General features: G+C 38.2%; 3 protein-coding genes across 3 annotated transcripts in view; 1 reads left to right on the top strand and 2 right to left on the bottom strand.

Annotated features, from left to right (window-relative positions):
- Window positions 1-728: 728 nt before the first annotated feature.
- LOC111335980 (twinfilin-1) lies at window positions 729-10,841 on the bottom strand. Its single transcript, XM_088759504.1, has 10 exons — window positions 10,695-10,841; window positions 9,259-9,336; window positions 8,265-8,317; window positions 6,759-6,884; window positions 5,988-6,083; window positions 4,953-5,057; window positions 4,424-4,549; window positions 4,064-4,217; window positions 1,792-1,913; window positions 729-1,083 (listed from the first exon to the last, which is right to left on the bottom strand). The coding sequence occupies exons 1-10, from the start codon at window positions 10,717-10,719 to the stop codon at window positions 925-927; spliced, it is 1,044 nt and encodes a 347-aa protein (XP_088615630.1). The 5' UTR covers window positions 10,720-10,841; the 3' UTR covers window positions 729-924.
- A 604-nt stretch (window positions 10,842-11,445) lies between these two features.
- Window positions 11,446-21,260, top strand: LOC111335978 (mannose-1-phosphate guanyltransferase beta-B). Its single transcript, XM_022941989.2, has 10 exons — window positions 11,446-11,662; window positions 12,443-12,523; window positions 15,712-15,760; window positions 15,975-16,117; window positions 17,228-17,386; window positions 17,578-17,656; window positions 17,857-17,984; window positions 18,331-18,409; window positions 19,192-19,295; window positions 20,962-21,260. The coding sequence occupies exons 1-10, from the start codon at window positions 11,534-11,536 to the stop codon at window positions 21,091-21,093; spliced, it is 1,083 nt and encodes a 360-aa protein (XP_022797724.1). The 5' UTR covers window positions 11,446-11,533; the 3' UTR covers window positions 21,094-21,260.
- A 376-nt stretch (window positions 21,261-21,636) lies between these two features.
- Window positions 21,637-27,675, bottom strand: part of LOC111335977 (E3 ubiquitin-protein ligase RNF123) — a 32,464-nt gene continuing 26,425 nt past the window's right edge. Inside the window, exons 27-38 of the mRNA XM_022941987.2 lie at window positions 27,489-27,576; window positions 26,939-27,005; window positions 25,985-26,008; window positions 25,040-25,179; window positions 24,662-24,757; window positions 24,395-24,484; window positions 23,907-23,982; window positions 23,685-23,769; window positions 23,042-23,166; window positions 22,642-22,739; window positions 21,926-22,014; window positions 21,637-21,821 (exon numbers count right to left, since the gene is read on the bottom strand). Coding sequence (XP_022797722.2) covers window positions 21,713-21,821; window positions 21,926-22,014; window positions 22,642-22,739; window positions 23,042-23,166; window positions 23,685-23,769; window positions 23,907-23,982; window positions 24,395-24,484; window positions 24,662-24,757; window positions 25,040-25,179; window positions 25,985-26,008; window positions 26,939-27,005; window positions 27,489-27,576 — 1,087 coding nt within the window. The 3' untranslated portion in view covers window positions 21,637-21,712. The remainder of the gene's footprint in view (window positions 21,822-21,925; window positions 22,015-22,641; window positions 22,740-23,041; window positions 23,167-23,684; window positions 23,770-23,906; window positions 23,983-24,394; window positions 24,485-24,661; window positions 24,758-25,039; window positions 25,180-25,984; window positions 26,009-26,938; window positions 27,006-27,488; window positions 27,577-27,675) is intronic.

Below are 27,675 nucleotides of genomic sequence, written 5' to 3' on the forward strand. Positions count from 1 at the left end.
AGTCTATCTCAACATTAGCCAAATGAGCAGGAGTGTTGGTTAAGATTAAATCCAATAAAGCGTCTCCTCTGGTAGGTTTATTGGATTTTTTTCAGTTTCAAACGAAGCAGAGCTAATCTACAAAAGAAAACACGAGTTCTTCCACAATTGTCCTTAATTTCAGGATACAACCCATGCGGACCGGATTTTTTGTGTTAAACCTTATGAACGCGAGGGAGAGTTTGGGAATTAAAAAAAAAAAGAAAAAAAACGGACGTTGTTACAAATCTACGCAATGTTGATGTCAATGATAATACAGAAGACAAATGAAACTCAAAAACAGCGTCTACCTCATTACACACATACATTCGAGTCCCCCCTTCCCCCCCCCCCAAGCTCAACCCCAAACCCCTGCGATTGACTGGCTATAAATTCCTCCTTGCCGTATCACCCTTGAATCAAATATACAGGTCGTGAGAGTAAAGGAAATGATCCCCAATTTAAGAAGCTCTTGAATTTCAACCGAATTCTCCTTATCATTACCACAGGGAAGGTAAAGAGAACGGTTTGGAGAATACGAATACTAATCATGGCTCGGGTGAAAAGGGTTCAAACAAAGTTCACCTCACATAGGGCAATAACTTTTTCCAGCTGAGCAGCTCTCTAAATGCAATGACTATCCTGTCTGATTTAAAATCACACTGAACGTTTTCCACGCCTAAACATAACGAGTGATATACTACACTGCGTAAGATAAAAGAATGATTTTTTTTTACTACTAAAGAACAACAGTGAAATACTACAGTTCTTGTACATGCAAATTCTTGTAACTCTGAACAAAAAAAATTATAAACTTCATTAAGTTGACTATGCGAGAATTTGCATTTTTTCAAAAAATATAAAAAAACACGAATACATTCGTTTAACTATTGCAGTCTAAACGATCTATTCCGTGCTCGAAGTTTCCTTGTGCATTCTCCTTGGCCCCCGACTTCCACTTGGTTTTGGAGGCTTGGCAAACTTTTGTCTGATCAAGTCCTTACGGGGGTGGAGTTGGTCGTGTAAGAACTCCTCATTCAGTTCCTTAGGATCGGACGTTTCAATCTGGGAGCCAAAGTTACTTGTTAGGGACTGGTCATTATCAGAGGGGGAGGGTCAGTAGATTTTGGTTGTGTTGCGATAAAATTTACTCATCCCCCCCCCCCCCCCCTTTGGGCTCTGTAGTATTCTAAAGATCCCACAACTGGCCGTCCATTCCCAATGAAAGCCATGTGATCCCCCACAAAGGCCGAATAAAAAATGACAAGTCCTTTACGATAAACGAGCAACCAGGACAAAGATAGAGTATAATAAAAAAAAAAACAAGACAAAACAAAAAAACTCGCTGAGGCTGGTAAGGAAAAAGTGCCCAAAATCACTTGGGCCTATCAGACGGATAATTAAAGCGAAGGACAGCTTCGATTAGTCATCGTTTCTCTTTTTAAAATACACAATACATTATTTACGACAAAGCAACGAGGGCACAAAAGAACCGAGTGACCGAAAGTGCGAAGGCACAAACGGAAGAAGGCAAGAAGAGACGTCACAAAGGCACGAATAGAGAAGGTCCGTGGGCACGATGTCACCAAAGCAGGAAATGACGAAAAGCCGAAGACACGAAGCACTATGCCACGAAGATGCTCAGGGGCTCATAATCAGTGCGAAGTGATAAAGAGGAGAGACCAAACGTTGGAAGGAAAAATGGGAGCCGAACAAGCAGCAAACAAAATTAGAAATGCAAGGAACATGTCACCAGTACACAGTTAAACTTACCTTCTTTTCAATTACAAGACCTATATTGTCTGTGGCTACATCTAACAGTGGGCCTTTGCATGTGGAATATAACATGCGATCCTTTATCGAACATTTGTATCCAGGCATTGAATACACAAACACTGCAAAGCAGATCGAGAGCGGCAATGTCAGAGTTGAATGTCTTGTCTAAGAACACGCTGAACCCACGACCAGATTTAACTAAGTCAAGAGCGATAGCTTTTGAAGTACGGTCTAGGGTCTAAGTTATTCCCCTAAACTTATTACGTTCGTTACGAAAACGCATACTATTTGTGCCGCTTCAGTCAGGATGCTCTGCTATTTCAGGCGTTTGGGAGCCATCTTGGACTAGCTGACTACTCTCTTCGATTTCATGCGATAGCTTCGAATCCTGCGAGCTAAGTGAAGGCCCGCGCGTTAACTCACTGCGGTCTGGATGCCATGGGCAGATATTTAAGCTAATTTCAACCACTTAAGCAAACGAAATGAGTTACTGGAAAACACAACTGTGAACCACGCCACCATTCCATGTTCGGAGGTTTGTGTACACACTGGATTTTGTTTTGTCGTGACAAGAATACCCATTCCAAAGCACTTTCCCAATCACACTTTCCCAACTCACCGTTATTGTCGGATAATTTCCTTTTATTCAAAACTGGATCATTTGGATAATGCAATTCAAGACTTTTTATTGGCTTAGCCATTATGGTCTATGAGCCCATAGACCATAATCTACAAATATGGCAAGAGTACGCACCAGCTTAAAATTAAAAGAGAGCTAAAAATTTAAGATTTGGCAAGATTTGTCTAATATCTTGGGTGCGTTTTTAATAAAACAATTATTCCACTCGCGCTTGTTGGATATGAGATGACTATAGGCGGATTCATGCTGACGTCGTTGTTTACATTTTTGCTCATTTGCATACGGCTTTGCGTAAAGAAGGAACCATGTTAGATACAAATTGACTTCAGGCAGCTAAAGAGCTGGAAAACCTTAGTACATGGTGAAAATTTTAGCTCTTTGGGTGTAATATTCAAGGAAAAATAGTCCATCAAAAACTGCAAAATTTCTGGGTGGCAAAAGCGCTAATGAGCTCATACATTCTATGTAAAAATTTTGAGTTTTTAAACCCGTGTTGCACAAAAAGTATTCAATGCATCAGGCTCGTATTCATTGGCCGAGTTAATCGTACTTTGACCTCTCGATATTCAGAACTGATTTATTTTTAGCTCCATCAGAAACTGAATTGCTTATGCTAATGAGGCATATATTGTAAACAAGGATTCCCCTAGAGCCAACGAGGCGCGTAGCGCCTCGTTGGCTATTTATCATCTCATATCCAAAGCGCGCTCGTGGAATAATTGTTAATTATTACCTGAGTTATTAATGTAACATGGCCATTGTAAAGGGTTTCTAAAGCCGACGTTTAGAGCGTTAGCCCTTCGTCAGAGCTCTCCGCTCGAAACATGAGCATTACTGAGAACCTCTCTACGGTGGCGAATTTACATTATCAAATTATCTTGTAATGCCCCCACCGGTGGCCGGTCTTTTCGTCCGAGAGTCTTTTCGTCCAAAAGTCTTTTCGTCCACGTCTTATCGTCCAAAAGTCTTTTCGTCCAAAAGTCTTTTCGTCCAAGTCTTTTCGTCCAAAAGTCTTTTCGTCCAAGTCTTTTCGTCCAAGTCTTTTCGTCCAAAAGTATTTTCACTGAAGTCTGTTCGTTTACTTTTTTAGTTTTTTCTCGAAGCAAATAACTTTTGAAAGGCTAGATATATAAGGCTATAGAAAGAACTTGTTGCGAGCCGCCGCCATTTTGGTACCGATACCTTTAGTCACCAATCTTCGTTTTACGAATTCAACGTCATGAATTTTACGATAAATACATAGAGAATGAATGAAGTTGTAACACAATATACTTTGTTAAATAGTGGCAAAAGTAAAGACTTGCTTGCCGTTTAATTATTTCACGCAAAAGAAATGGGAATATTAGGCTTGTTGTAAGCGTCTATTGAGCGTAAAGGGCAACGAAGTGTAACATCACTACGTGAATGGCTCGCTACAAGTTCTTTCTATAGCCTTATCTAGCCTTCTAAAAGTTATTTATTTGCTTCGAGAAAAGACTTAACAAGTAAACGAACAGACTTAGGTGAAAACACTTTTGGACGAAAAGACTTCTGGACGAAAAGACCGTAATTACCCCCACCCACGCAGCACCGCAGTTTCTTTTAAAACTTAGCCCCTTTATTCATTCACCGTTAATACCAGTTCCCTACCTATGGATTCCATGTAATCGCCTTCAAAGGTGTGTTTAAAGAGAAAGAAAACATATCGTCCTTTGTCTTCAGGAATATTTTGTGCCAAATCATTGGCAGCAACGTTCTCCTTGGCATCCGCAAGAACAATTGTTTCGTTTTCAATGTCAAGTTCCTGTCGGAAAAAAAGAAGTATTATTAATTTTAAATTTTAAAAATTCTTATCTGTCGATCTTAAATATAAACATGGCAACAGATTTTCGCAGTGGGGCCCTTTTCTCGCCTGTTTAAGTAACTTCACGGGCGCAAAAAGTGGAAACAATGTAACAAAAACGCAAAAAAGTTAACGATATTAGAGTTATGTAATCACATGAAACTTACTAATTGGACCAGGCTTAATTTTTTATCTTTGAGCTCTGCCAGTTTAGCTAGAGCAGCATCTGTTACTGGAAACTGGACACCAGTCATGTGACTCTGTTTGCTGTCGACACTGATGTCTGCGCGCATCTGTAGTTGTAAAAAAAAAAAGACTCTTGAAGGAAAAAAAAAACAGTTGGCACATTTCAATCATGACATTTAAGACAATCAAAAGCTGGTGTACTACTGAAGGCAAGATCTCATGTTCGTACATGGCAGAGTGACTGGATAGAATGCCTAATTAGTCAAGAAAAAAAAAACTCAGGGAATAAGACGCTTTACTCCCACAGTCCTGCACTGTTCATTAAAGTAATTTTTCAACCTGATCTTTTTTTGACTCAAGTGACAGACTTTGCCGAAAAGGAGGGATAGTTCATAGCCTAAAACTTTTCCAATTTCCAGATTTCGAAAACTTATTTCAAGTCCCATGCTACTAGTTCACAACATGGCTAGTCGCATTTGAAAAAAAGTTCTAAAATATCCGATCACTTACCTCTTGCTGTTTTACCATTTCAAGTTCCAGCTCCTGGTCTGTGAGTGGGGGAGGAGCACTCTCATGAGCTTTGTGTTTCTTAAATCCACTCAATGAAATATCAGACTAAAATAAACAAATATATAAATAAATAATAAATAAATAATAAATAAATAATTAATAAATAATAAATAAATAAATAATGAATAAATAAATAATAAATAAATAAATAATAAATAAATAAATAATAAATAAATAAATAATAAATAATAAATAAATAATAAATAAATAAATAAATAAATAAATATAAAAATAAAAGAATTAAAAAAAGTTAAAGTTTAATGATTGAAATATTAACCTTTGGTAAGCCTAGATTGGTTAAAGATCTCCAGATAGTACATATCAGCGTTGTAGGAGTCACATGAAAGGTTTAAAACACACATGCATGCATGTAAAGTGTACTTGATGTTATCATTCCACAAGAGCCCATTGGATACTATGGGGCTTGCCACCAACTTACCAGCCAAGTGGCCAGTGACATCTTAGATGTTACGACAATTTCAGTTTGATTACTGGCCAAACTGGTTAGTGGAAATTGAAAACCACTGGCTAAAACTGAATTTCCACTATTCTGTGGCTAGCGGGCTACTGTTAGTTCCAAGCCCTGATACTATGCAAGGTACAGCAAGGGACGGCCCCACTGATTCAAGTTGGCTTTAATTTTCTCTTATTCAATAAGAATGAAATAATTTTGGTTACTAAAAAAAAAAAAAAAAAAGGAAAGAGCTAAAATAAATTTGTAAAAAAAGACCAGTCATCATCGGTAAGCACATTCTCCATATTTTGGTAACTTAACGGAGTTAAAGATTAAACACTGAGTTATTTCTAATTATCACAAAATATGCTTTAAAAAGTACACAGAATCAGAAATGGTTTGATGCTATTCTGGTATAAAGATTTAATGAATGTTACTGGGAAATTACAATTCATTGACCTATCATTGTCCACCTAGTTGCTGCATGAACTTATATATACCGCACACAGAATATTACATACTTGATTTGTTCCAAACATTTCTTCTTTTATATGGCCTCCTCCAAACTCCTGCTTCAGGGTAGCTTTTGTTCCAGCAAACAACATCTTCCGCTGAGGCTAAGCGAATAAAATACACGCAGTTGTCACAGACATGTGTACTGTCAGCCTGTCATTTAATAGTTATGCTGTATCTCAGGTTGAGAAATGGAACTGAGAGCTAAAATGCTTTTTCTAGACTCTAATGATATAAGTTTGGGTAAACACAACTACTGATTGTTTTTAAATCCTGCTGCACAGGGCTCACTTGCAGTAAGAAAATAAAAGTGAAAACATAGCTATTCCAGGCTTGAAGAAAAGCTACCCTACTACCTTAAAGAGCTGGCTCATTCTATGCTATAATTCCTGAAAGATGTTATAAAAAGCAAAGGGAGACATGCAGGCCAATGAAATTTTGTTAGGAAAAAGTGTAATTTTACATTGGCTATTGACTTGCAAGACTTAACAAGACTAGACATCTTGGAAAGCAATTTTTTTTTGATTTTCAATAAATGGCTAAAAAATAATGTCTAAAACATCAAATATTCAACTATTTCCAATTAGATGATGGTATTTTCTATTAAATGATTGTTAGCGCATGACCTCAAAATTGCCTGAGGTTGCCCTTTCCTCAGTGATTGCTGGCCACAAAGCCAGTTGGCAATCACTGATCAATTTTGCTAGCAGTCGGTGTTACACTATCCTGTTATAATGCACAAGCAACTAATTCTAGCTCTTTGCACGTAATTAACTTACCTTGGAAAAGTCTGGAGAGTAAGAGATGAACAGCCATTCATAGCCTTGGTTATTTTGGGAGTCCAGTCGATAAAATATATAGCAAGGTTCTTCCTCTTCTAACAGAGGTAGAATTGATTTGTCGTAATGTGAATTAAGTCAAGGATTTATTCAAGTAAAAGGTCAGCAAAATGATTTCAACTTGTGGTAACACTAGCATGGCAATGGTGACAACACTCATGAAGACATTTGGCCAGCTTCCATCGCTGAAAGGGTGCCTTCTTCAATCACTACAGAATGAGCACTATCTGTATTGCTATCTTGTGGCAATGGATTCTGGTGCGAGAGGCCGAAGTGTGATACCTGGCTGGCAGGGAGTGTGACAAATTGACAGTGGTAATGTGCACTCACAAGGCCCAGCTGAATGAGTGCACAACAAACTTTGACCTCTGTGATGACAAATATTGTTGTCCATGAGAGTACAGACAACCCTTAACCAATGTTGATTTGTTTTTACCACACTGTCATCATCAAATAAAACGATTCTTTCACCGTACGACACATTGCATGAAAACTTTGACGCAAGCATCATTCTCTGTAGTCTTATCCACAGTGGCAATGGGCCAATCAGATTGCTACCATACTGCCAAATGTAGTACAAAGTATTATTCACAGTCCCTTTATGCTAAGGAACTGGAATAGGCTTTTAAAAGCTGAGTGAGACACTTGGCTTGGAGACAGATTTTACCTAATGTTATCCAAGTCAATCTCACTCTTAGCAATTGATCATTTTCAACATCATGATCATTTTGATCATCACCAGTTACACTGTAAATTCTTTGAAGCTAGAGCCTGTTAGCCCTTTGACCCACCATAATGAGTGATTAGCATCCAATTTCTCCTTACAATATCACCCCTGAATCAAATAGTAAGGTCACGAGAATAAAACAAATGATCACTAACTTAATAGGAAGCTCTTAATTGTTTGAAAAATTCTTCTTGTCAGCAACTTAGAAAATGTATAAAAAAAGTACAGAGGATAATAATAATAATAATAAGACATTTATAGAGCGCCCTTTCCCATGGGTCCAAAGGTGCTATTCACAAAGTCACAGTTCAAAAATAGTTTAAAATAATTAAAATTAGTTAAGATTATAAAACACCAAGATCATTTCATAGATTCAAAGAGCATGTGTAAAAAGAGCAGTTTTAAGCCGTCTTTTAAAAATGTCAAGTGATCCAGCATCCTTAACATGCTGAGGAAGAATGTTCCAGAGAAGCAGTGCAACAACAGAAAAAGCACGATGGCCATAACTATCTGACTTGTGTGGAAGGCAGGGACAACAAGTAGATTCTTCGTTGAAGACCTAAGTTTGCGTGGTGGTTGATAGTTTTTGAGAAGGTCTTGCAAAGGGTAATTCCCCCCCTAGTCTTCCTGAACTAATTGAGAGGTAATAATTCACACATAACCATTTCAACTTTCACTAACTAAAATCAAACAGGAGAGAGTTCTAACATTTCAAGGATATCATTCTCCCAGTCTCCATCAGGTTCCATGCTACTGGCACAAAGTAACTGCTCTGAAAAAAAAAGTAAAACAATAAAATTCAGCAATACATTTTATGAAAAAAGTATGTATCTAACATGTAAGTAAGTAAAGTCTGTTTGCAAGCCTAGTGGCCCATTAGGCCAGTGCTTAACTCCAGTTTCTGTAGCATGAAGCGACTAGGAGTATTTCTACTCCCCCCTGGATGGGATGCCAGTCCATCGCAGGGTTACCCCCAGCATTAAATTGCCGGTACCCATTTATTCACCTGGGTGAAGAGAGGCACTGTGAGAGTAAAGTGTCTTGCCTAAGAACACAACACAATGCCCCGGCCAGGGCTCGAACCCGGACCACTCGATCCGGAGTCGAGCGCACTAACCATGAGACCACCATGCCTCCACACATGTATCTAACATGTACTGTGTATTAAAGAATTTTTTTATCAATAAGCTTATGCTTCCCTATCATTTTGGTTATTGACAACTTTTTTTTTTTTTCAATCTAACTTTTTCACACTCATGAAAGACCAAACATGAATTTCTCTCATCCAAAAAGTTTCAGGAACTCATTTTTCTAGCTTTTACCTTATTCCAATCTTGAGTTGAAGAAATAGAGAATAGCTTAAATATTTTAATTTTGAATCACTGCCACATGATTTTGTTAATTTACTGGTATTGCCACAATTAATCACTCTGTGCACTGAGGAAGCAAGTTTTTCAAGACGTTTTGATGCAATGTCAGTAAAGGAAATTATAAGATGACTTGTTTTTATTGACTGAGCAAGTATTCGCCATTTTCATTCTAATGAAAGACTAATGTTCAAATTGTCAGCTTTAGTAACTCTTTACAGAGTAAACTCAGTTGATAAAACAAAATTCACTTCATGAACTGATTGTATAAATCGGGACACCACTATCATTCTAAGGCAAAGTAAGTATTGCAAAAAATAAATAAAACAGTAAAAAAAATACTCACCATCCTGAATATCAACTTTAATAACTCTAATGTTTCCTTGTTTGGCTCTTGCAAAGATTGCCTTTAGTTCTTCATTAGCTGTGTAAAATACAATCAACGTTTGGTTATATTATAACTAAACTGTTAGGTTTGCTCAAAATCACTGAATAATTTAGAAATGACTGTAATTATCTCATTTGACACACACTTGAAAATTGTTTTATGTCATCTACTAATGACTGGCAACAAGATAAATCAACAGATTATTACATAATTTTGTACACATTTAATCATTTATACACAAACATCAGTATGCATATTCTCCATACTGTTTTCTATATATGTGCTAAGGCACTGACAAGGAGAATTTGTTTCACAATCAAAACCATTTTCAGTCGGTGATCACTTCCTTTACTCTCATGAATGACCCTTAACATGTGATTTGTAGCTGATGTTGTATAGAGAGATAAGATGCTGGCCACTTTTAGGGGTCAAAAAGTTGAGCCACATCTAAAACTATCTAAAAGTAAGTTTCTATTTACCACCTCTTAACACAAGAAAAATTTTTTTCTACTTAATACGAAGCAATTGACAGATGGGGAAGATTTCTGTACAACCTCATACCAATAAAAATTAAAGCCGTAGTCCCAAAGGAAATCTGTTGTTTTGCCTCAGCTTCCCTTTATCCAAGAATTGAATGCATAATCAAGTATGGGGGATATACGGAATTCTTGTCCACAGATGTTCTTCAGGGGAGGGGGGGAAGGGCATTAAACAAGAGCCAATGGAAATATACAGCAGTTCATGGTTATATCAATTTCCTTTCTCTAATTTAAGTTTCCTTTATGAATATTTAGACTTACCCATTGGAAAAATTTAATAACAGTGTGTATTAATGACAGTGTGTATTAATAACAGTGTGTAACAAAACTTGCTGTTATTGAAATTAACTTCACCGTGGTCTGCCTATGTATGAGGGTTTAGCAAGTTGTCTTGTGCATATCATCCATGCTAGGGATAAAATCCTTCTAGCTAGTGTGCAAATAAAACTTCTCAATATTTTAAAAGGGGAGATTGTGTAGTTTTTTTCTTAATTTAATCAAACAGTTTATGTCTGCGGCTCAATATCTTGAATACTTCTCACGGTCCCTAAAACTTATGATCACTTTACACCAGCTACAAAGTTTGTCGTGTCTGTTTTGCTTTAACAATAAAACTTATTTCACTACAGAAACCATCTGTGATATTCAGAGTAAATACCCCGTTGCATGACCTTTCTAACAAAAGCTATCATAAGTTAAAGCCGAGGAACCTTCGTAAAACTTTCCGCAAAAATCGACACGAGTCCAAGATCGAAGTAAGAGAAGCTCGATGTGATAATGAATTAACGAATTCCTTCAAGAAAAACACGGTTTTTCAATGAAAAAAGAAAATAAAAACTTCTCCTGTAAAGTTACCTTGAATGCCGGTTTGATGAGACATTGTTTCGAGGAAAATAACAAAACAGAAATTGGTCACTCCTCCAAGAACACAGCCGTGTCAGTTCTTCAAGGGACCGGCCATTCACATGACGTCATGGTAGCGTTACGTGTCGTCACTTCCGTCTGGAAAAGGAAATGAGTGAGTTTCACAGATTATTCGACTAAAAATATCATTTGACGAGAAAAGAAAGCATTTGAAGTCAGACGTCTGACATTTAAGTATTCGCATTCGAATGAAGGGATTTCAGTCTGGTGAGAGATTGTATTTAGATTCATCAAGGAACTCTAGAGAAAATTAACAGGCGATGACACTTTGGTCTTTACTGTCTGTCAATGAAATCGTCATGTTTTCCTTTTTTTTATGAATCAATGATAGTTTTATTTGTCTGGTAAGATATTTCCAACGCGTTACAAATTACCTTGGTATTTTCTTCTTCGTCTGTGACATTTCGTGACAGCATTCTATGTCAGCGGTAGATATACCCACAATTACTATAGAGAATTTAACCCAAAATCAGTCACATGAATTAATAGATACCATTATAAAAACTCGAAATCCACTCAGAAGACCTCTAATTTTCAAACTAGCTTACTAGTGTTGTAATTCTATGTGATATATGAAAATTATTCGACGTTTTTAACTTCTTTACTCATTACAGTTATCTACTTTTGTACTTTTTGCGATTAAAGAATAAACTCTTCTTATCCCGAACTGCTCGACACGTTGCAAGGCGCTTCGTGGGTGGAAAATTCTCATTCCTTCCTTTCATGTTGTCCTCTTCCAGGATCGTTTGACGGTCAATAAGCTTAAGAGAATGAAAGCACTAATACTCGTAGGAGGATATGGCACAAGGCTTCGACCGCTAACGTTGTCAAAACCCAAGCCATTAGTCGAGTTTTGTAACAAACCGATGGTAATGCATCAAGTCGAAGCCTTGGCTGAGGTGAGTTCGTGAGATCACGAGTTTTCAGCGAGACGCTTAAATTACAGTCCCCAACTTTGTTCTTCGGTGATTTTCTAGCTTAAGATTCGCTGAGAATACAATATGACAACAAAAATGGCCCTGATCTCTGATTCGATCGAGTGCTCTGGAATTTTTTTACGAGTTTAATTTTGGTTTTGAATATAGCGCCCTTGGAATATTATTGGAAAGTTTCAATTTAATATTCTTTAAGCTGTCCTTTTTTAAGTGTTTGTTCCTTCTCAACTGAAAGTAACTACAATATTATTTGATCGAACAGAGATCACTTCAAGAACCAAATTTACATTAAAATCCTCATGTAAAGTATAAAACACAACAGATACTTTCTTGAAACATTGTATACTAAATAAATTTCAAATAGGTATTCTCACCTAATATAATCTGATTTCTCCCAGTTTCGCGCTTTGATTTCTTTCTCCTCTTTGGATTGGGAATCCGTGTGCAATATAGTCATGCATGTCATTAGTAAAATCTCTGTAACGAAAATTGAACCATCACAATTCTAATACATTGTCTTTTATGTTAGCAATGAGAATCGATCATTCCATCAGTTGGTGTCATGTGACCAAAAAGATCCATTTTTTTATTTACAAGAAAATGGGCAAATGGTAAGGGGATAGAAAAGTAAAATAGATTATCAGATTTTGAAAAGCCTTTAGGGAGTGTCTCAATAGAAGCCGCTGCTCTGCTAAACATGGGCATGATTTTATTCTGACGATTTTTATCATTTACTCCTGAAAGGCTGGAGTGAAACACATCATTCTTGCAGTCAGTTACCGTGCAGAAATGTTGGAAAAAGAGATGAAACAACAAGAAGATAGAGTAAGTTAAAACACTCAAATTTTTCTTCGCAAAGGTATAAGAGGATGTCAACTGGATAGTAGAGAACCAAGGTTTGGGAGGTTTTAAAGAAGTTTAGGCCCTATGTACCTCTGAGACCTTCAAATCACATGTCTGTTTGAGACAAATCTGTTCATTTCACAAACCTGTGCAAGACAAAAAATTGAAAGCTTTGCGACATGTATACCTCCCAGAGCTACATCTTATATATTGAGACAGAACTATTATTGTACACAGCAGATTTTAAAACCACACATGCAACAGTCTAGCCCTTTTCAAGGTCCTAAAAACCTTCCCTTATTTGATATTGCATTACAATGTGTAACTCTGCTTTATATTGAAGACACTGCGAACTACACCCTCTTTGTATGCCAGATTTGTATAGGCCAAGTCAGTGAGGGAGTCCCTTGCTGCGCTTGACTGATCGGACAGGCTGGATGGAAAAATATTTGGCTTAAGATTATTGATCAAGTGCTAAATATATTCCAGTCCAGCCTAAAATAACTTGGTTAAAAGGCATTTTCTCATACGACTACCTCTCTTTGTCCCTCTTCTTTCTTTTTGCAACTTTACACTTTTACACACACACTTTTACACACTTTATTTTTCTTTTTCTTACAAAATAATTTAGATTATGTTGACCCGCAGATAGCAAATTTGCTATTCGAGGCGGGTCAATCATCAACAAACATTATTTACAATATATAAAGAAAATTAAAAACTAAATAATTAGATATTGTTAAGTTATAAAAAGAAGCATAGCTGGCAAATACATCAATAGTTGTTCAATAAAGTATAGAAGCAAATACATTAGTACTGAAAGCAATCGGATCAATTTGTTTTAATTATGCAGTCCTTAAGTTTAGAGGAGATCTTTTCAACATCAAGATAAGAATCTTCATTATCTAGTATCTGAAATAAAGACGTTTTAATTTGTTTATTAAAGGAATGTTTTGATAACGTTTTGAATTCTTTCGGTATCTTATTCCAAATTTTGACACCAACACGCGAGAAAGCCTTTTTTTGTAGGTTAAGTCTAGAGTACTTTGTACTAAAGAGCTGCGATTTGGATGATCGAGTATTGTAGGTATGAATATGAGATGTTTTAGTAAATAGTTTCAAAATATTAATGGGAGCCCTCTGGTTGTGCACGTCAAACATAAGTTTACTTACGGCTTCATAATATAGGAACGTAACAGGCAGAATTTTTGCTTTGGCAAATAAAGGGATGGCATGCTCTCTTCGATCGGTGAAATAGATTAAGCGCAAAACTCACTTTTGAAGAACTAAAATCTTGTTTAAATAAGCATTTGACACATTGCCCCAGGCAAGGAGTCCATAAGTTATATAAGGTAGAATTAATGAATTGTAAATATTTACAAGGATAGTAGAGGGAACGAAGTACCTCAGCTTTGCAATCATCCCTATTGTTTTACTTATTTTTACGATAACAGAGTCAACATGGTTTTTCCATGACAAATTTTGATCAATTAAAACGCCTAGATATTTGATATAACTTTTTTGCTCTAAACTAACTCTTCGGTTTGTCTCACAATCTAAAATACCTATTTGTGGAGAAAAATGCATTTTTTTCTGATGAGGACGAAAAATTAAGAAATTTGTTTTTTTTGTATTCAATGTCAACCTATTTGTAGTTAACCAGTCATGTACGTTATTCAACTCTACATTAACCGTTTGCTCGATCGCCTTAAGATTCTTATCAGCATAAAGTATATTAGTATCATCTGCAAAGAGATAAAATTTTAGTTTATCAGAACAAAGGTGAATGTCATTTATGTAAAGTAAAAATAGAAGAGGTCCAAGGACTGATCCCTGGGGGACACCAAAGGGGGAGATAAGTTTTGTTGATAAATGCTCTCCAATCTGAATTGTTTGTGTTCTATTTTTTAAATATGATTGAAACCAGTCATTTATCAATCCACGGAAACCGTAAAAGTTCAATTTATCGAGTAATATTTCATGATTGACCGTATCAAATGCCTTTTTCAGGTCAATAAAGACACCGCATGAGAAGTACCGTTTTTCCATATTACGTAGTATATCTTCGACAATATCAAGTACTGCATGCTCTGTGGAATGTGACTTGCGAAAGCCATACTGTGAGGAGTACAATAGGTTGTTTTTGTCAATAAATTCCTTCATCCGGAAGTACAAAAGTTTTTCAAAAATCCTATTAAAATTAGACAAAAGAGATATTGGTCGATAGTTTGAAGGGTCGGTCTCGTCGTCACTTTTATATATTGGCGTTATTTTAGAAATCTTAAGTTTTGAAGGATAGACACCAAGGATAACAGATAAATTGAAAATATAAGAAAGAACTGGAGATATGATATTGCAAGAAGATTTAAGCAGTTGTGTAGGGCAGGAGTATAAGCCACAGGATTTGTTATTTGGTAGGGATAATATTTCCTGTTTAACTTCTTCTGGTGTAATGGGTTTGAAAAAGAAGGAAGAATCAGGTGATTTCAATTTACCAAGATAACTCATATAGTTATCTTTCTTTGGCAATTTACTTGCTAGTAAATTACCAACATTTGCAAAATGCTTATTTAGAATATTTGGTAATCTGGAAGGATTTTGTGTTATTTGATTGTTATTGCTTGGGTCTTTCAGCTTCGTTAAGACTCTGCTTTTTGTCCTTTGGTTATTTATTAATTCATTTATTACTTTCCACGTCTTTTTCATATTATTTGTATTTTTCTCAAAGAAATCATAGTAATAACGTTTTTTACTCAAACGAATAAGGTTTGTAATTTTATTTCTATAATATTTATATTTACTATGTATTCCATTAACATATAGCTTGTTCTTTATTTTTATTGATGTCCTTATTCCTTTTGTTATCCACGGTTTTGCAAGTTGTTTAATTTTACGTTTGGATAAAATTTTAACAGGCGCATGGTTATTCACGACTGAGTTTAATTTTCTGTAGAAAGATGAGAATAGTTCATCAATATTATTTGTTTTTGAGGCAATAATAGCATCCCAGTCGATCGCGGACAAATCATTTTTAAAACTCACCACGGCATACGCAAGGATGTAGTGCTTTTTGTGACCTTGCTATTGTCATCATATCGGTCCTTTTGCATATTTTTTTCCAATGTTTTTCAATAAAAGTTCTGATGCATTTTTTGTTTTTTTTTTTACAGCTAGGAATTATTATTACAATTTCACAAGAAAAGGAGCCTTTAGGAACTGGTAAGATTTATCTGATAGTGTCCAACATATCAACAGCTTTTCTTATTGCGTGTGTTAACAAGAAAATGTTAATTGATATTCGTAAAATGAATAGACAAGAACAATGACAAATAATTTATCAAAACCAAAATCACTCAGATTACCTCTGTGAACTCTCTCTGAAAGTGAATATTTGGCAATTTACAGTAAATTTATCACAATTTTTCCATTTTAGCTGGACCTTTAGCTTTAGCAAGAGATCACCTTACAGTAGATGAGGAGCCTTTCTTTGTGTTAAACAGTGATGTTGTGTGTGACTTCCCATTCAAAGAAATGTTAAAATTTCACAAAGATCATGGAAAGGAGGGGACAATAGTTGTAAGTTTCTGATTTCTGTTTGAATTCACACAGCCAATTTTTTTATTGCAATAATTTTATACTTTGGTATGATGAATATATGAAGTTCATATATTTTGAACTGCGGTTATAGATACGTATGATGCACCATCTTCGCAGTAGAGAGCGCTATTTATGCAATAGCGAAAATCAGACCTGAAAAAAATCAGGCCTGTACGGGATTCGAACCAGCGCTGCACTAGTATTGCAGAGGTCAGTGGTTCAAATCCCATACAGGCCTGATTTTTTTCAGGTCTGATTTTCACTATTGCATAAATAGCGCTCTCTATTGCGAGGATCGTGCATCATATGTAATTTTATACTTTGATTATACATACACCTGTCGATTGACAATTGTGCTGTCTTTTGGTAAGAAAATAAACCCTTTATTCCCCATGAGTGACCAAGACAGAAATTCTCTTCACAGTTTCAGCACAATATCAAGCAGACAGGTGATGAGAAACACTTTATTCAGTTTCCCAACTGGAGGAGGGGGATGGGGTGCTGGAGGAGAGGGGCAGGGTGCTGGAAGGGGGGGCAGGATACTAGAGGAGGGAGATGGGGTGCTGGAGGAGGGGAGCGGGGTGCTGGATGAGGGGGGCAGGATGCTGAGAGAGGGGGGCAGGGTGCTGGAGGAGGGGGGGCAGGGTGCTGGAGGAGGGAAGCTGGGTGGTGGAAGAGGGGGGCAGGATGCTGGAAGAGGGGGGCAGGGTGCTGGAAGAGGGGAGCAGGGTGCTGGAGGAGGGGGCAGGGTGCTGGAAGAGGGGGGCAGGATGCTGGAGGAGGGGGCCAGGGTGCTGGAGGAGGGAGATGGGGTGCTGGAGGAGGGTGGCAGGGTGCTGGAGGAGGGGTTTGCCATACTCTTGAGTCAATTCATGCTACGGCATTCAGGGATAAATATCAGATAGGAGCAGTGTTGGGCCAGTTGCCTTATCTCTAATTACCCTTCATTTGACACTTTATTTGAACACTTCACCTATTTTGTTCAGTATGTGAATCCTTTAGTCATTTCTTAATTTTCAAGGAATTAAAAAATTCTAAAATACACCATATACTGGGCACTTGAATTAATTTTATCTCGTGTGAAAACAGGTAACTAAAGTTGAAGAACCTTCTAAATATGGTGTGGTTGTTTATGATGCCAAAACAGGACGGATTGACAAATTTGTGGAAAAACCACAAGTTTATGTGTCAAACAAAATTAACGCTGGCCTGTATATATTTAACCCAAAGATGTTATCCAGAATTGAGGTGAGATGTTATGTCTTCTAAGTTTAGCAAAAGTGACTAACATTGTATCAGAATTTCTTGGGATCACTTGAACAATATACCTATACCCACGCAAAACCAAACCTCTTGGAAACGAAAATTTACTGTCAGTGGCAAAACAAGAATGACGTTTATTTAGCATTTTCTTTGTATTTCATTTTACTTCCTTGTAGCTCAGACCAACGTCAATTGAGAAAGAAATATTTCCAAAAATGGCACAGGAGGATGGACTGTTTGCATTCAACCTTCCAGGTAATTTCAAATGCTGTATCATCCTAGTTCCAGTCCCATCACCCCTTTTTTTCCCTTCCGTTCCCTAATCAGGTACATTTATAATCAGCCTGAAAAATAAAATTTTGGGGGGTTTTAGATAACATTGTGTTATGATGATATAACTTCACACCCTCCCTTATCTTTGCTTTAAATTCAGAATTACTTTTTCCTTGCCACAGGTTTTTGGATGGATGTAGGTCAACCTAAGGACTTCCTGACTGGAATGGGAATGTTCCTCCATTTCTTGCGAGAAAAACACCCAAACCGTCTGCATGAGGGACCAGGAATTATTGGCAATGTCTTAGTGGTGAGTCATCTTGTGATATTTCCCATCCTGCCCCTGACCCGCTCCCAGGCCCTCAATGCTACCCAGACCGCGCGTTTCTCCGCTAGCAGGAAGACATGAGACGGGTCGGGAAGAGGGTAACTCTCAGTACCAGTCTCTAGCTTTCCAGACCTCTCACCAGTTCACGTAGTAATCCTTTAACTGCTATGAGTAACTGATACCTAGTTTCTCCCAATAGCATCTCCCCCAGAATCACCTATGAAGGTCACGAGAATGTAGAAAATGATCACCGGCTACGATTACTTTTGAAGCCGTTGTTTTCTGTATTAAGGAGAGTCCTGTTGTTTGATTTCTTTGATTTGTTCAGGATCCCACGGCTAAAATAGGAGAGGGTTGCAGAATAGGACCGAATGTTGTCATTGGACCAGGGGCAGTCATCCAGGATGGTAGGAAATTTTTCATACAGTAGCAGACTTTCTGTTTTACGCACGAGCGATTATCACAAAGAGAGCAATTTTGCTTTAAAAGTATTGCGTGACACGAACGGCTCGATATGATATAACTTCACACGTGACGTTCACACGTGACTTCACACACTTTACACGTGACGTTCACACGTGACTTCGTGACATGAACGGCACGATATGGCTGCAGGGGCAGTCTTTCTATTGGAGGTTTGCATAGTGTGACTTTTAACCCAGATGCATGCAGGTCACTCCGAACCATACGGAAATTTTACTCTACAACGATTACAAAAACAACAACAGAGACGAAAAAAACTTAACAAAATTGAAACGACTTGACGAACACTGATGACCCAGTGGTTTCTTTGTCGCTCTCCGATTGAAAACACTTAAATGACGAGAAACAAATGACACAAATCGAACTTAGCACGTTTGAAAGCTGGCAGGAGGCCAACCATATGATCTTAAATCCAACTGGTGGTCAGAGCGGAATCTCTGGATTAAGAGTCTAACGCGCCTTTCACTAGACGATATTTCCTTCTGAAAGTGACAATGGAAAGCAATCGTATCTAATGTTTTGTTTATTTTTACTTTTCACGGTCAAATTTCTACATGTACCTAGCTTGTACCACTTTTCAACCGATCAGATACAAAATTAAATCCAATCACCACTTAGTCACTAGTATTTCAAGCAGTAAACCTGTTTCACCTAAAGCGTAGCTGGCTGCTAACCCAAATTCTTTACGTGTTTCTCTCTATGTCAGGAGCGTGCCTTTCACGTTGCACGATTCTCCAAGAAGCCGTCATCAGATCACACTCATGGATTCACTCCGCCATCATCGGCTGGAAATCAGTTGTAGGGCAATGGGTAGGTCTCAAATGATATAGTGACACATTCGCTGATTAGCAGGGGGGGGGGGGGGCAGGGTTGGCGTAGTGGTGAGAGTGCTCGCCTTCCACCAATATATTTTCCACCAAAATATATCACAACATCAATACCATCCATGACTGCATGTCTATGCAGAAAACCTTGACCAACATGATCACGTGGACTCGGCACAACAATGTCCGGTTTTATGCTTCTAAATGCAAGGCGCTAACCATCACTCGAAAAAAGAGCCCGCTAGACTTCACCTACAAGCTTGATAATTTAGAAAGAGATGTTGGAGTTAACATCACCAACTCTCTCACCTGGAACACACGCATCCATGCCATTACTGCTAAGGCTAACAAATTACTTGGACTTCTAAAACGCACGTGCCTGTTATTAAATGACGTCTCTGCAAGACGCTCACTTTATATTGCACTTGTGAAGTCTCAGCTATCCTACGCGACCCAAGTCTGGTCCCCGGACAAGATTGTATTAAAAACTAAAATTGAATGGGTTCAAAGGAGGGCCACAAAGTGGATCCTCAAACAACATGTAGGCGTGATGTCATACAGAGACAGACTTTTAACTTTGAAACTTCTTCCTCTGACATTTGACCGCGTACTCAAAGATCTTTTTTTTTTTTTTACAAGTGTCGGAATGGTTTTACTGATTTTAATATTTATGATTTTGTCTCTCCTGTTTCTCATGGCCGAACCAGACTAAGTAATTCTTTTAACCTTAAAACTCCTGTATGTAAAACTAGCACTTTTCAGGCCTTTTACTTTAATCGTATTGTTAAGCTCTGGAACTATATCTGTAAATTTTCACCCCCTACCAGTTTTTCAACTACTGCTTCCTTCCGTAATTTTGTTACCGAGCACATGTTTCAACTCTTGCACAACTACTTTGACATATTCTATCCTTGTACCTGGTCAATTGTACGTTCCTGCCCTTGCCATCCCTAGTTTTTAACCGTTTTTTGATTGACCGTGTTTTAAATCATTATCTGTACCATGGGCGGTGCCTCGCATGGGTCCTCGTGTCCCGTTCGCACCAGTCCTTTTCACCTTTCCTCCTTATCACTTTTAGTGCCTCGCATGGGTTCTCGTGTCCCGTTCGCACCAGCCCTTTTGACCTTTCCTCCTTATCACTTTAAATCACTTTGTACATATATCCCATTTCTTTTAGGTCGTCTAATTTGCTGTATGTAATATGTGTAATGGTCAATAAAGTTGTTAAAAAAAAAAAAAAAAAAAAAAAAAAAAAAGTGTGACCCGGGTTCGATTCCCAGACCCAGCATAATAAGTGGATTGAGTTTGTTGGTTCTCTACTCAGCTCCGAGAGGTTTTTCTCCGGGTACTCCAGTTTTCCCCTCTCCTCAAAAACCATCATCATTTGAATTCATTTAATTTAGAGTTTATTTAGATTTACACACGACCCCACAAGCTGTTCAGCTTTAAACATTATCGTGTCTAAATAAAGGTATTATTATTATTAGCAAATGCACCACTTTTTTTTACCCGGCGTTAGGGAGACCCAAATTAATTTCCCAATGTGTCTCTCTGACACAGTTTTTATTTTACAACCCAAGGGTTGCATATCTATCGAGCTATGTGATGATACTCTTTATGACAGTTGAAAAACTCATAATTTCTCGTTTTAGGTTCGAATGGAAGGAGTATCAGTGCTTGGGGAAGACGTTATTGTCAAAGACGAATTATATATCAATGGAGGGCGAATTCTACCCCATAAATCCATCTCAGATTCCTCGCCAGAACCGCAAATCATTATGTAAATAGGAAATCAGCAGCGATGAAAAATTTCTTAACACTATATATGTTGGTAAAGGGGTTTTTAAAAATGAGTTTGTTCCAGGCGTGTTGTTTGTAAAACGGAGCGAAATTGTAAACAGCGCGACCAGTCACGCCACACGCGGATAATAAAACCACTCACTTAATAGAATAGATATCGAGTTGTGTCGCCAATCAGATTGCAGAATGCTTAACATAGAGTTAATATATGTATTTATTACATCTCTGCAAACTGTCTTCCATAACTTTTTACGTTAAGATAGAACTGACTTACTAAAGTGATGGTTGTCATGGTTGTCAGTGATTTATCAAAATCTCCTGTTCCTCCTTTTGTTTCATCGATAAAGCCAATGATATTGAACCTTTAAAATATTCGAAAGCTGAACACAGTTAGTTTTACTTTACATTTGTAAACAGTCGGACAAAATGTCCAACCAGCAATCCTAGGAATTGTCGGACAAATCGGTTATTTGACGGAACATTTTCTATGGACTGGTTGTTGTTTTGAGCCACGTAACATCCATATATCAAAACCAAAAACTTGCTTTATTCACAATACTTTTTTTTACACACCACCAGCGTTCTTTCTACAGATTTCACATTTCATTGCTGTTCGAGAGCCGCCTCGGTAGCGATATCCTCCAGTTCGTTTACGATGTGCTTGCAAAAGAAGCATTCCTTGTTGTTCATAAGATGGCGAGAAATACACGCCCTGCAAACAAAAAGTAGATTTTGTTTTCATAGAAATAAATTCATAAGCCTAGGGGCTTTTTTTTTTTTTAACATAAAATGTCTGTCTTTCCACGTGATACCCACCTGCACGACACGTGCAGACACGGGATAAACCTGACCGAGACTCTGACCGCACAGCAGATGGGACATAAGTCGTCAACATCTATGGATTCCTGAAGAGGGAATAAACTGTGTTACGATGCTTAGTTTTACTGCAAATGTGGTTTATATTTACAAACTGTGAGCTTGCAAATATTCACCTACACACTCTAATGGTCTGACTAAACGGGCAACATGTTAAGATAGGAGGCATTATTTTCCAATTTTAACAGAAATGTTACGGCTGTCTTGGCCACCATTTCAATTTTGTACCACAAGAAGTGATAAAACTAGGAATAGTTCAATTGTTAAACCGGAATCTACGGAAAGGGAAGGGTGTTTTGCCTGTGGGGCTAACTACCTTATTAGGTAATGTAGAGAAGCGCTCACTCTGATCCGTCGAAGATGATGTCATATAATGTATACTTGAGTGATACATTTACTTCAAAATGGCAAAGGAGCGAATTTTTTGGATTGAAATAGTAAATAAATAAAAATTTAAACAAGAATTAAATGTTTTGATGAAGAGTGAAAAAGAAAATACAATTGAACGACCATTATCCCCAGGCTCAGCGAAACTCTTGGAACTGAATAATCGATGATTGCACAATACTCACGTCGCCACTAGGCGCGTTGTTGCTCGAAAGTCTCTGGCATTGCAGATCTTTGATTGTTATGATTTCACGAGAAGCCTAGATTACCTGTGTTTGGAGCCCATACTCTGTGGTCTGGCTCTCCAGATGTGATACCAGATCATCGACCCGTTGGACCTCCTCGGGTGTAACATCTTTGTTTATCACTACACACACAAACACACAAAAAATAGAGATGCGAGTTTTTAAGTAAATGGATGGCTCATGATTCCAATAAATTGCCAACCTGCCCTCATAATACAGAGTTTAATTTACACAGGATTATATCGGTCTGCGCTTCAGATGACGAATCCGACTGCGATTCCGACATTACTGAAATCTATCTGGCTTCGAACCCCCTATATATACACAGCGATTCTCAAATGTTTCCATTCCAGCACCTATCGTTTAACATTGTTTTAAGTTAAAACAAATAGTAATGAAAGATAAATATTCCTGGCAGCATTACGTGTTCTGAAGGAGAATTTTGGTTTTTTGGCTTCAACAGCGACTGTCTTGCCACCAACTAAAAAGCACACAGTGTCCAGATTGTAACCAGGTTCTGCCAAAAGGGAGGACGTCGCTCTCTCTTTGCTGAAAAATGACGAGAAAAAAATCAGTTTAAACATTAAAAAAAAAAAAAAAAGAACAAGCCAACAAACGATGAAATTGACTCAGTATCGTTGAACTTATTGCAATGATTTCCTTGACATGAAGTCTTAAGGAGTGCCGTGATTCCCCCCGCACGGAATGATGGTCCATCGAAGAGTAACCTACCCGACCCCCGAAATTTTTTCAGGTCTCTCTGGCAATACGTTGGTACCCGTATGTAACCTTGAATGGAAGAAGTGCTGTGAGGGTGACGTGCTTAGAATTAAGACTCAGTAAATGAACCCCGGCTCTCATCACACTTGACGGCTGATCTCCAGTCTTCCTCAGAGGCAAAATTAATCCCAAACAAAAGCAGTAAAAAATCCAAACAAACAAATAAATGTGAACATAGCCAGAAACAAAGGCTAAATGCAAGCAGTAGCAACGGGAAGAGATCTAAAGCATTAAATTTGGAGAATCAGACGTTTGACGCTATGATTCTTTGTCAAAACTATACACACCTTTCAACTGTGCCATTCAACAACAGCGTTAGTAAGATTCCTGTCACGGCACCGAGAATGGGGAACCGGTCAACCGTTTCTAGTCCTAGAGAAATGAAACCGTTTCAGGAATGAATGAATAAATGAACTGAACAAATTAGCCCTTCGACCCTTCAGTACTAGTCACTGAGAAAATCAAAAATTGTAACTTCAATTCAAAACGGAAAAGGCTCATAACGTTACCAGGTAAATGTAGTCTTGTCACATTCTCAAACAGGTTTGAACTGGCCGTTACTCGATTCAGAACTTGAGTCAGCAGCTTGAAAAAAGGGAGCAAACAATTTTAATAGGAAATCTCAACGAAATTGAGGGAAAAAGAATGAAAAGTAGTGAAAGGGCTCTTAAAAAGAACACGCCCAAATTAGGGGGTCGATATTTTGCCGTCTGTTTATGGATACCTTTTACTAACGAGGTCGATGTTCGTTCAGTATCATATGGGCTGATTATCTTTTAGAATGTTGCATAAATTGGTTGAAAGCAATCGAGGAACTTGAAAGAAACGTAGATGGCCCCAAGAATAGTTCGTATGGGCTAAAAAAAAAAATAAACAAGAACGAGTACGAGTAATGAATTTTAGTTATGGGGGAGGCTTTGATTTTCTATAGAAGAGACTGCAGCAGGTTAAATCCCACAAGGTCAATTATGTTTATGGTGTTTTGAGCCTGTGATACCTGAAAAAGCCGAGCAATGTAAAGTTCAGCGGACTGCCGTTTCCAGTCTGTAAAGATTTCCGGAGCAACTGTTGCGACCATCTCCAGCACCTACAGAAAGAAATCCCTGCGTCTTCACTTACGAATACAGTAAATAATTACTTGAATACCGAGGTTTTTTTGTAGTAAGAAGCTCAGAAGTTAATTTCATTTTCGTTCTTTAAGAGGTTGAGAAAAAGACCCTGGAATATGTAAGAAAGCGCAGGTGTACGGGGTTGTCCAACTTACCCGCATTAACCCGACAGTCAAATCAAAACAGACCGCACAAGTTCGCAGTTGTCGTGAATCCAACACGGTCTCCATTTGATGAGTCGCTTGTTGAATCTGATAAATCAAGAAAGGAGAGTATTTGACCAAGTTGTACAGAAAAAAAGTTCTGAGAAGTGCCTCGTGTCGCGCAGTTCATTGTATGGTTCACACCGGCGGAATTTGGCGACTGGGGAATAGTTGAAATTCCGCGTGGGATACTAAAACAGTTTAGGTTAAAAAGAAAAAAGCCATCACAGGATCACCAGCTAAGGCTCGAGCCCCTATCTCTCAATGCGGTGTCCTGTGCAGCCTCAATGTGAAGTATTTACTGAGGAATAACTCAATTTGTTGGCCTACCTCCTGAAGCATTCCGATAAACTCTGAAAATGACCAGTTAAGCTGGTTTAACAAGCCGTTCAGAAATTCGCTTGCCAGCTGATTGTCTTTGACGCAAAGTTGACCAAACAACTGCTGGCATTTCTTCGAAGGATAAGGAGCTGACATCAGATTGAAAATAACGAGTCAAATATGTTAGAAATCATTCAAAATCCTAGAGATTAGGCACTCATTTGAAGATTAACTAGGCAATATTGTTGTGGGACCAAAATCCCAACTCTCTTAAAATATTGAACGTGGCTCGTTGGTTCTCCATGGAAACACTTAAAAAGTACACCAGGTACATCTAAAATTTAATGGAGACCTCATGCAAGCCGTGGCGTGGCGACGTGATGATACAAAAAATGAATGAACGGAAAAAGTAACTCTGCACGTGCGTTGTAAAACTTTGTAGCAACCCTATCCAAAACGTCGACGTATTATAACCATGAACAAAAACCGCGCTGACGAATCATACACGTTTTTACAAGTGCTCAAATTTTATGCTGAAGTTGAGGTCTAGCACCGTAAGAGACGGTAAATATATGCAGCCATTTGCGAAATTATATTTTTAATCGATGTCTAAAAGCAATCACGACGGCAAAAATATCCCTATCATTCTTAGCAGACCAGATATCTCGAGTCTGAAAATATACTGAGGCGGATTGCACTTCGTATTAGGCCCAGTCTCCTCGCTTAATTGTCTCTTGACACTTGGCCTTCTAAGCTACCTACAGATCAATGTTAGCATCTGCGCACCTGCGGACCTCCCCCTCCTCCCTCCGTCCTGACCCAACATCAACCCTACCTCGCTATCATTTGATGGTTTTTGGGTAAGGGGAGGGGTAGGTAAGTAGTTGCTCAAATAATAAAACTGATCCCTACGTATATTTTTTAAAATACCGGAAAACGATTCCAAGTACTTACGCTGGAGACTGGCACGTAGCTGACCTGAAAACAAGTGATAAGAGTGTTGAGAAATTCTCAACTGAGTTTCGAGAGTAGTGCAGGATTGCTTTGGTTTTGCTTTACCTTGCTATGGGATTGGTTCAGAAACTCGTGCAATTTTCTTAACCAAACAGATTCGAAGCTAAACCAATTACGACATAGACCCTCGCGTTTTCCCGCGCTTTTGGCAGTTTCCTTGTTTTCACTTGGGCCGCTGATTTGCTTCTATGTGATTGGTTCAGAAACTCGTGCCGCTTTTTCAACCGATCAGATTCGAAAATAAAACCAATTACGACATTGACCCTCGCGTTTTCCCGCGCTTTCGGCTGTTCCCTTGCTTTCACTTAGGCGGCTGATTTGCTTCTATGTCATTGGTTCAGAAACTCGTGCCACTTTTTCAACCAATCAGATTCGAAAACAAAAGCAATTACGACATTGACCCTCGCGATTTCCCTCGCTTTTGGCAGTTTCCTTGTTTTCACTTGGGTCACTGAGTTGCTTCTTAAGATTACTTGTATTAGTTTACAAAATTGAACTGGGCAACGTTGCAATAGCAGGGAACTCGTTACGAACTGTTTGAGGGTGACTTGCAAGGGGTACTAACAAACTTGCACTTAATTCCAACGGAAGAGCTGGGAAGAGGGAGGGAGCATACCTGAGAGGGGTGGGGGGGGGGGGAAAGGTACCCGGATGAGTTCCGAGAGCTGGAAGAGTCAATCTCGTACGCAGTGTTTATCTCAGTATAAGGTTTAATGTAAAAGAAACTGGTTGATTATCATAAATGCGATCGCTGAAGAAAGTTATTAATCGAGAGTTAAGTCTGTAGTTATGGAAAAAAAAAACAAATAGGCAGACAGGAGATAATTTTACCTCAATAACCGATAAAGTCAATAAAGAAGATGAAGGGATTCTGACTGTTCTAAGAGAGTTTACCTTGTTCTGGGACTCCAAGTGTGATGACGTCTGGTGAGTTGGTGTAGCGAAAAGCGAATCCACAGCCCTGACACGACAAAGAAAAGCGATGGATAACGAGAACACCAAAAGGAAAAAGAAAAAGAAACACCAATTTATCGGCAGTGCGCAAACACATTAACCACTAAGTCTCAACATTTTCTTTCGGTTATTTCTTAATTCACATTTCGACTTTCAGTCTGACTTTGTAGGCGCGGCAGACCCGAGCGATTACAGGAAATGGCGAGTTGTGGTTTAGTGTCCAAATCCGTTCCTATTTGTTTTATCTGTCAAAACCTGTCGAAAAATGCCCCCTGAAAGCTATCCGTATTGCAGACGAAAAGCAAAACAACTTTAAGAAAACTCCTCCTTGTTCCATGTTCTACAAACAGGGATAATCTAGAACAAGTTTGTGACGCAGTTTCATATGCAGCCTATGCTTGTTTTTGCTATAACTGTAACCAAATTAGAAGCGAGTCAAGTTTATCACTGAAAAACTGATAACTTTCAATTTGTATCTTATTCTTCTAACCTTCCATATTCGCACCAGAATCCAAGTCGTTTGCACCCACGATCGCTTGTCGTAGGCACCCATGAGGGATCGAATAGCCTTTTCCAACCTAAATGTCAAATAAACAAGGAATAAATTTTCAGGTGTTGGTCTTCAAAGTACTGGACATGCTGTATATTTCATTTACACTGGGTTCCACTGCTCATCA

Source organism: Stylophora pistillata, chromosome 5 (assembly GCF_964205215.1).
Source record: "Stylophora pistillata chromosome 5, jaStyPist1.2, whole genome shotgun sequence".
In the NCBI taxonomy this organism is placed as follows: Eukaryota; Metazoa; Cnidaria; class Anthozoa; order Scleractinia; family Pocilloporidae; genus Stylophora; species Stylophora pistillata.

Coding starts and splice junctions, on each gene's coding strand:
- LOC111335980 (XM_088759504.1), bottom strand. CDS start 10,719: ATGTCTCATCAAACCGGCATTCAAG. Junction 6,084..6,758: donor ACTCTCCAGACTTTTCCAAG/GTAAGTTAATTA, acceptor TTATTCGCTTAG/CCTCAGCGGAAGATGTTGTT. Junction 4,550..4,952: donor AAATGGTAAAACAGCAAGAG/GTAAGTGATCGG, acceptor TTACAACTACAG/ATGCGCGCAGACATCAGTGT.
- LOC111335978 (XM_022941989.2), top strand. CDS start 11,534: ATGAAAGCACTAATACTCGTAGGAGGATATGGCACAAGGCTTCGACCG. Junction 17,387..17,577: donor AGATGTTATCCAGAATTGAG/GTGAGATGTTAT, acceptor ACTTCCTTGTAG/CTCAGACCAACGTCAATTGA. Junction 18,410..19,191: donor AGGGGCAGTCATCCAGGATG/GTAGGAAATTTT, acceptor TCTCTATGTCAG/GAGCGTGCCTTTCACGTTGC.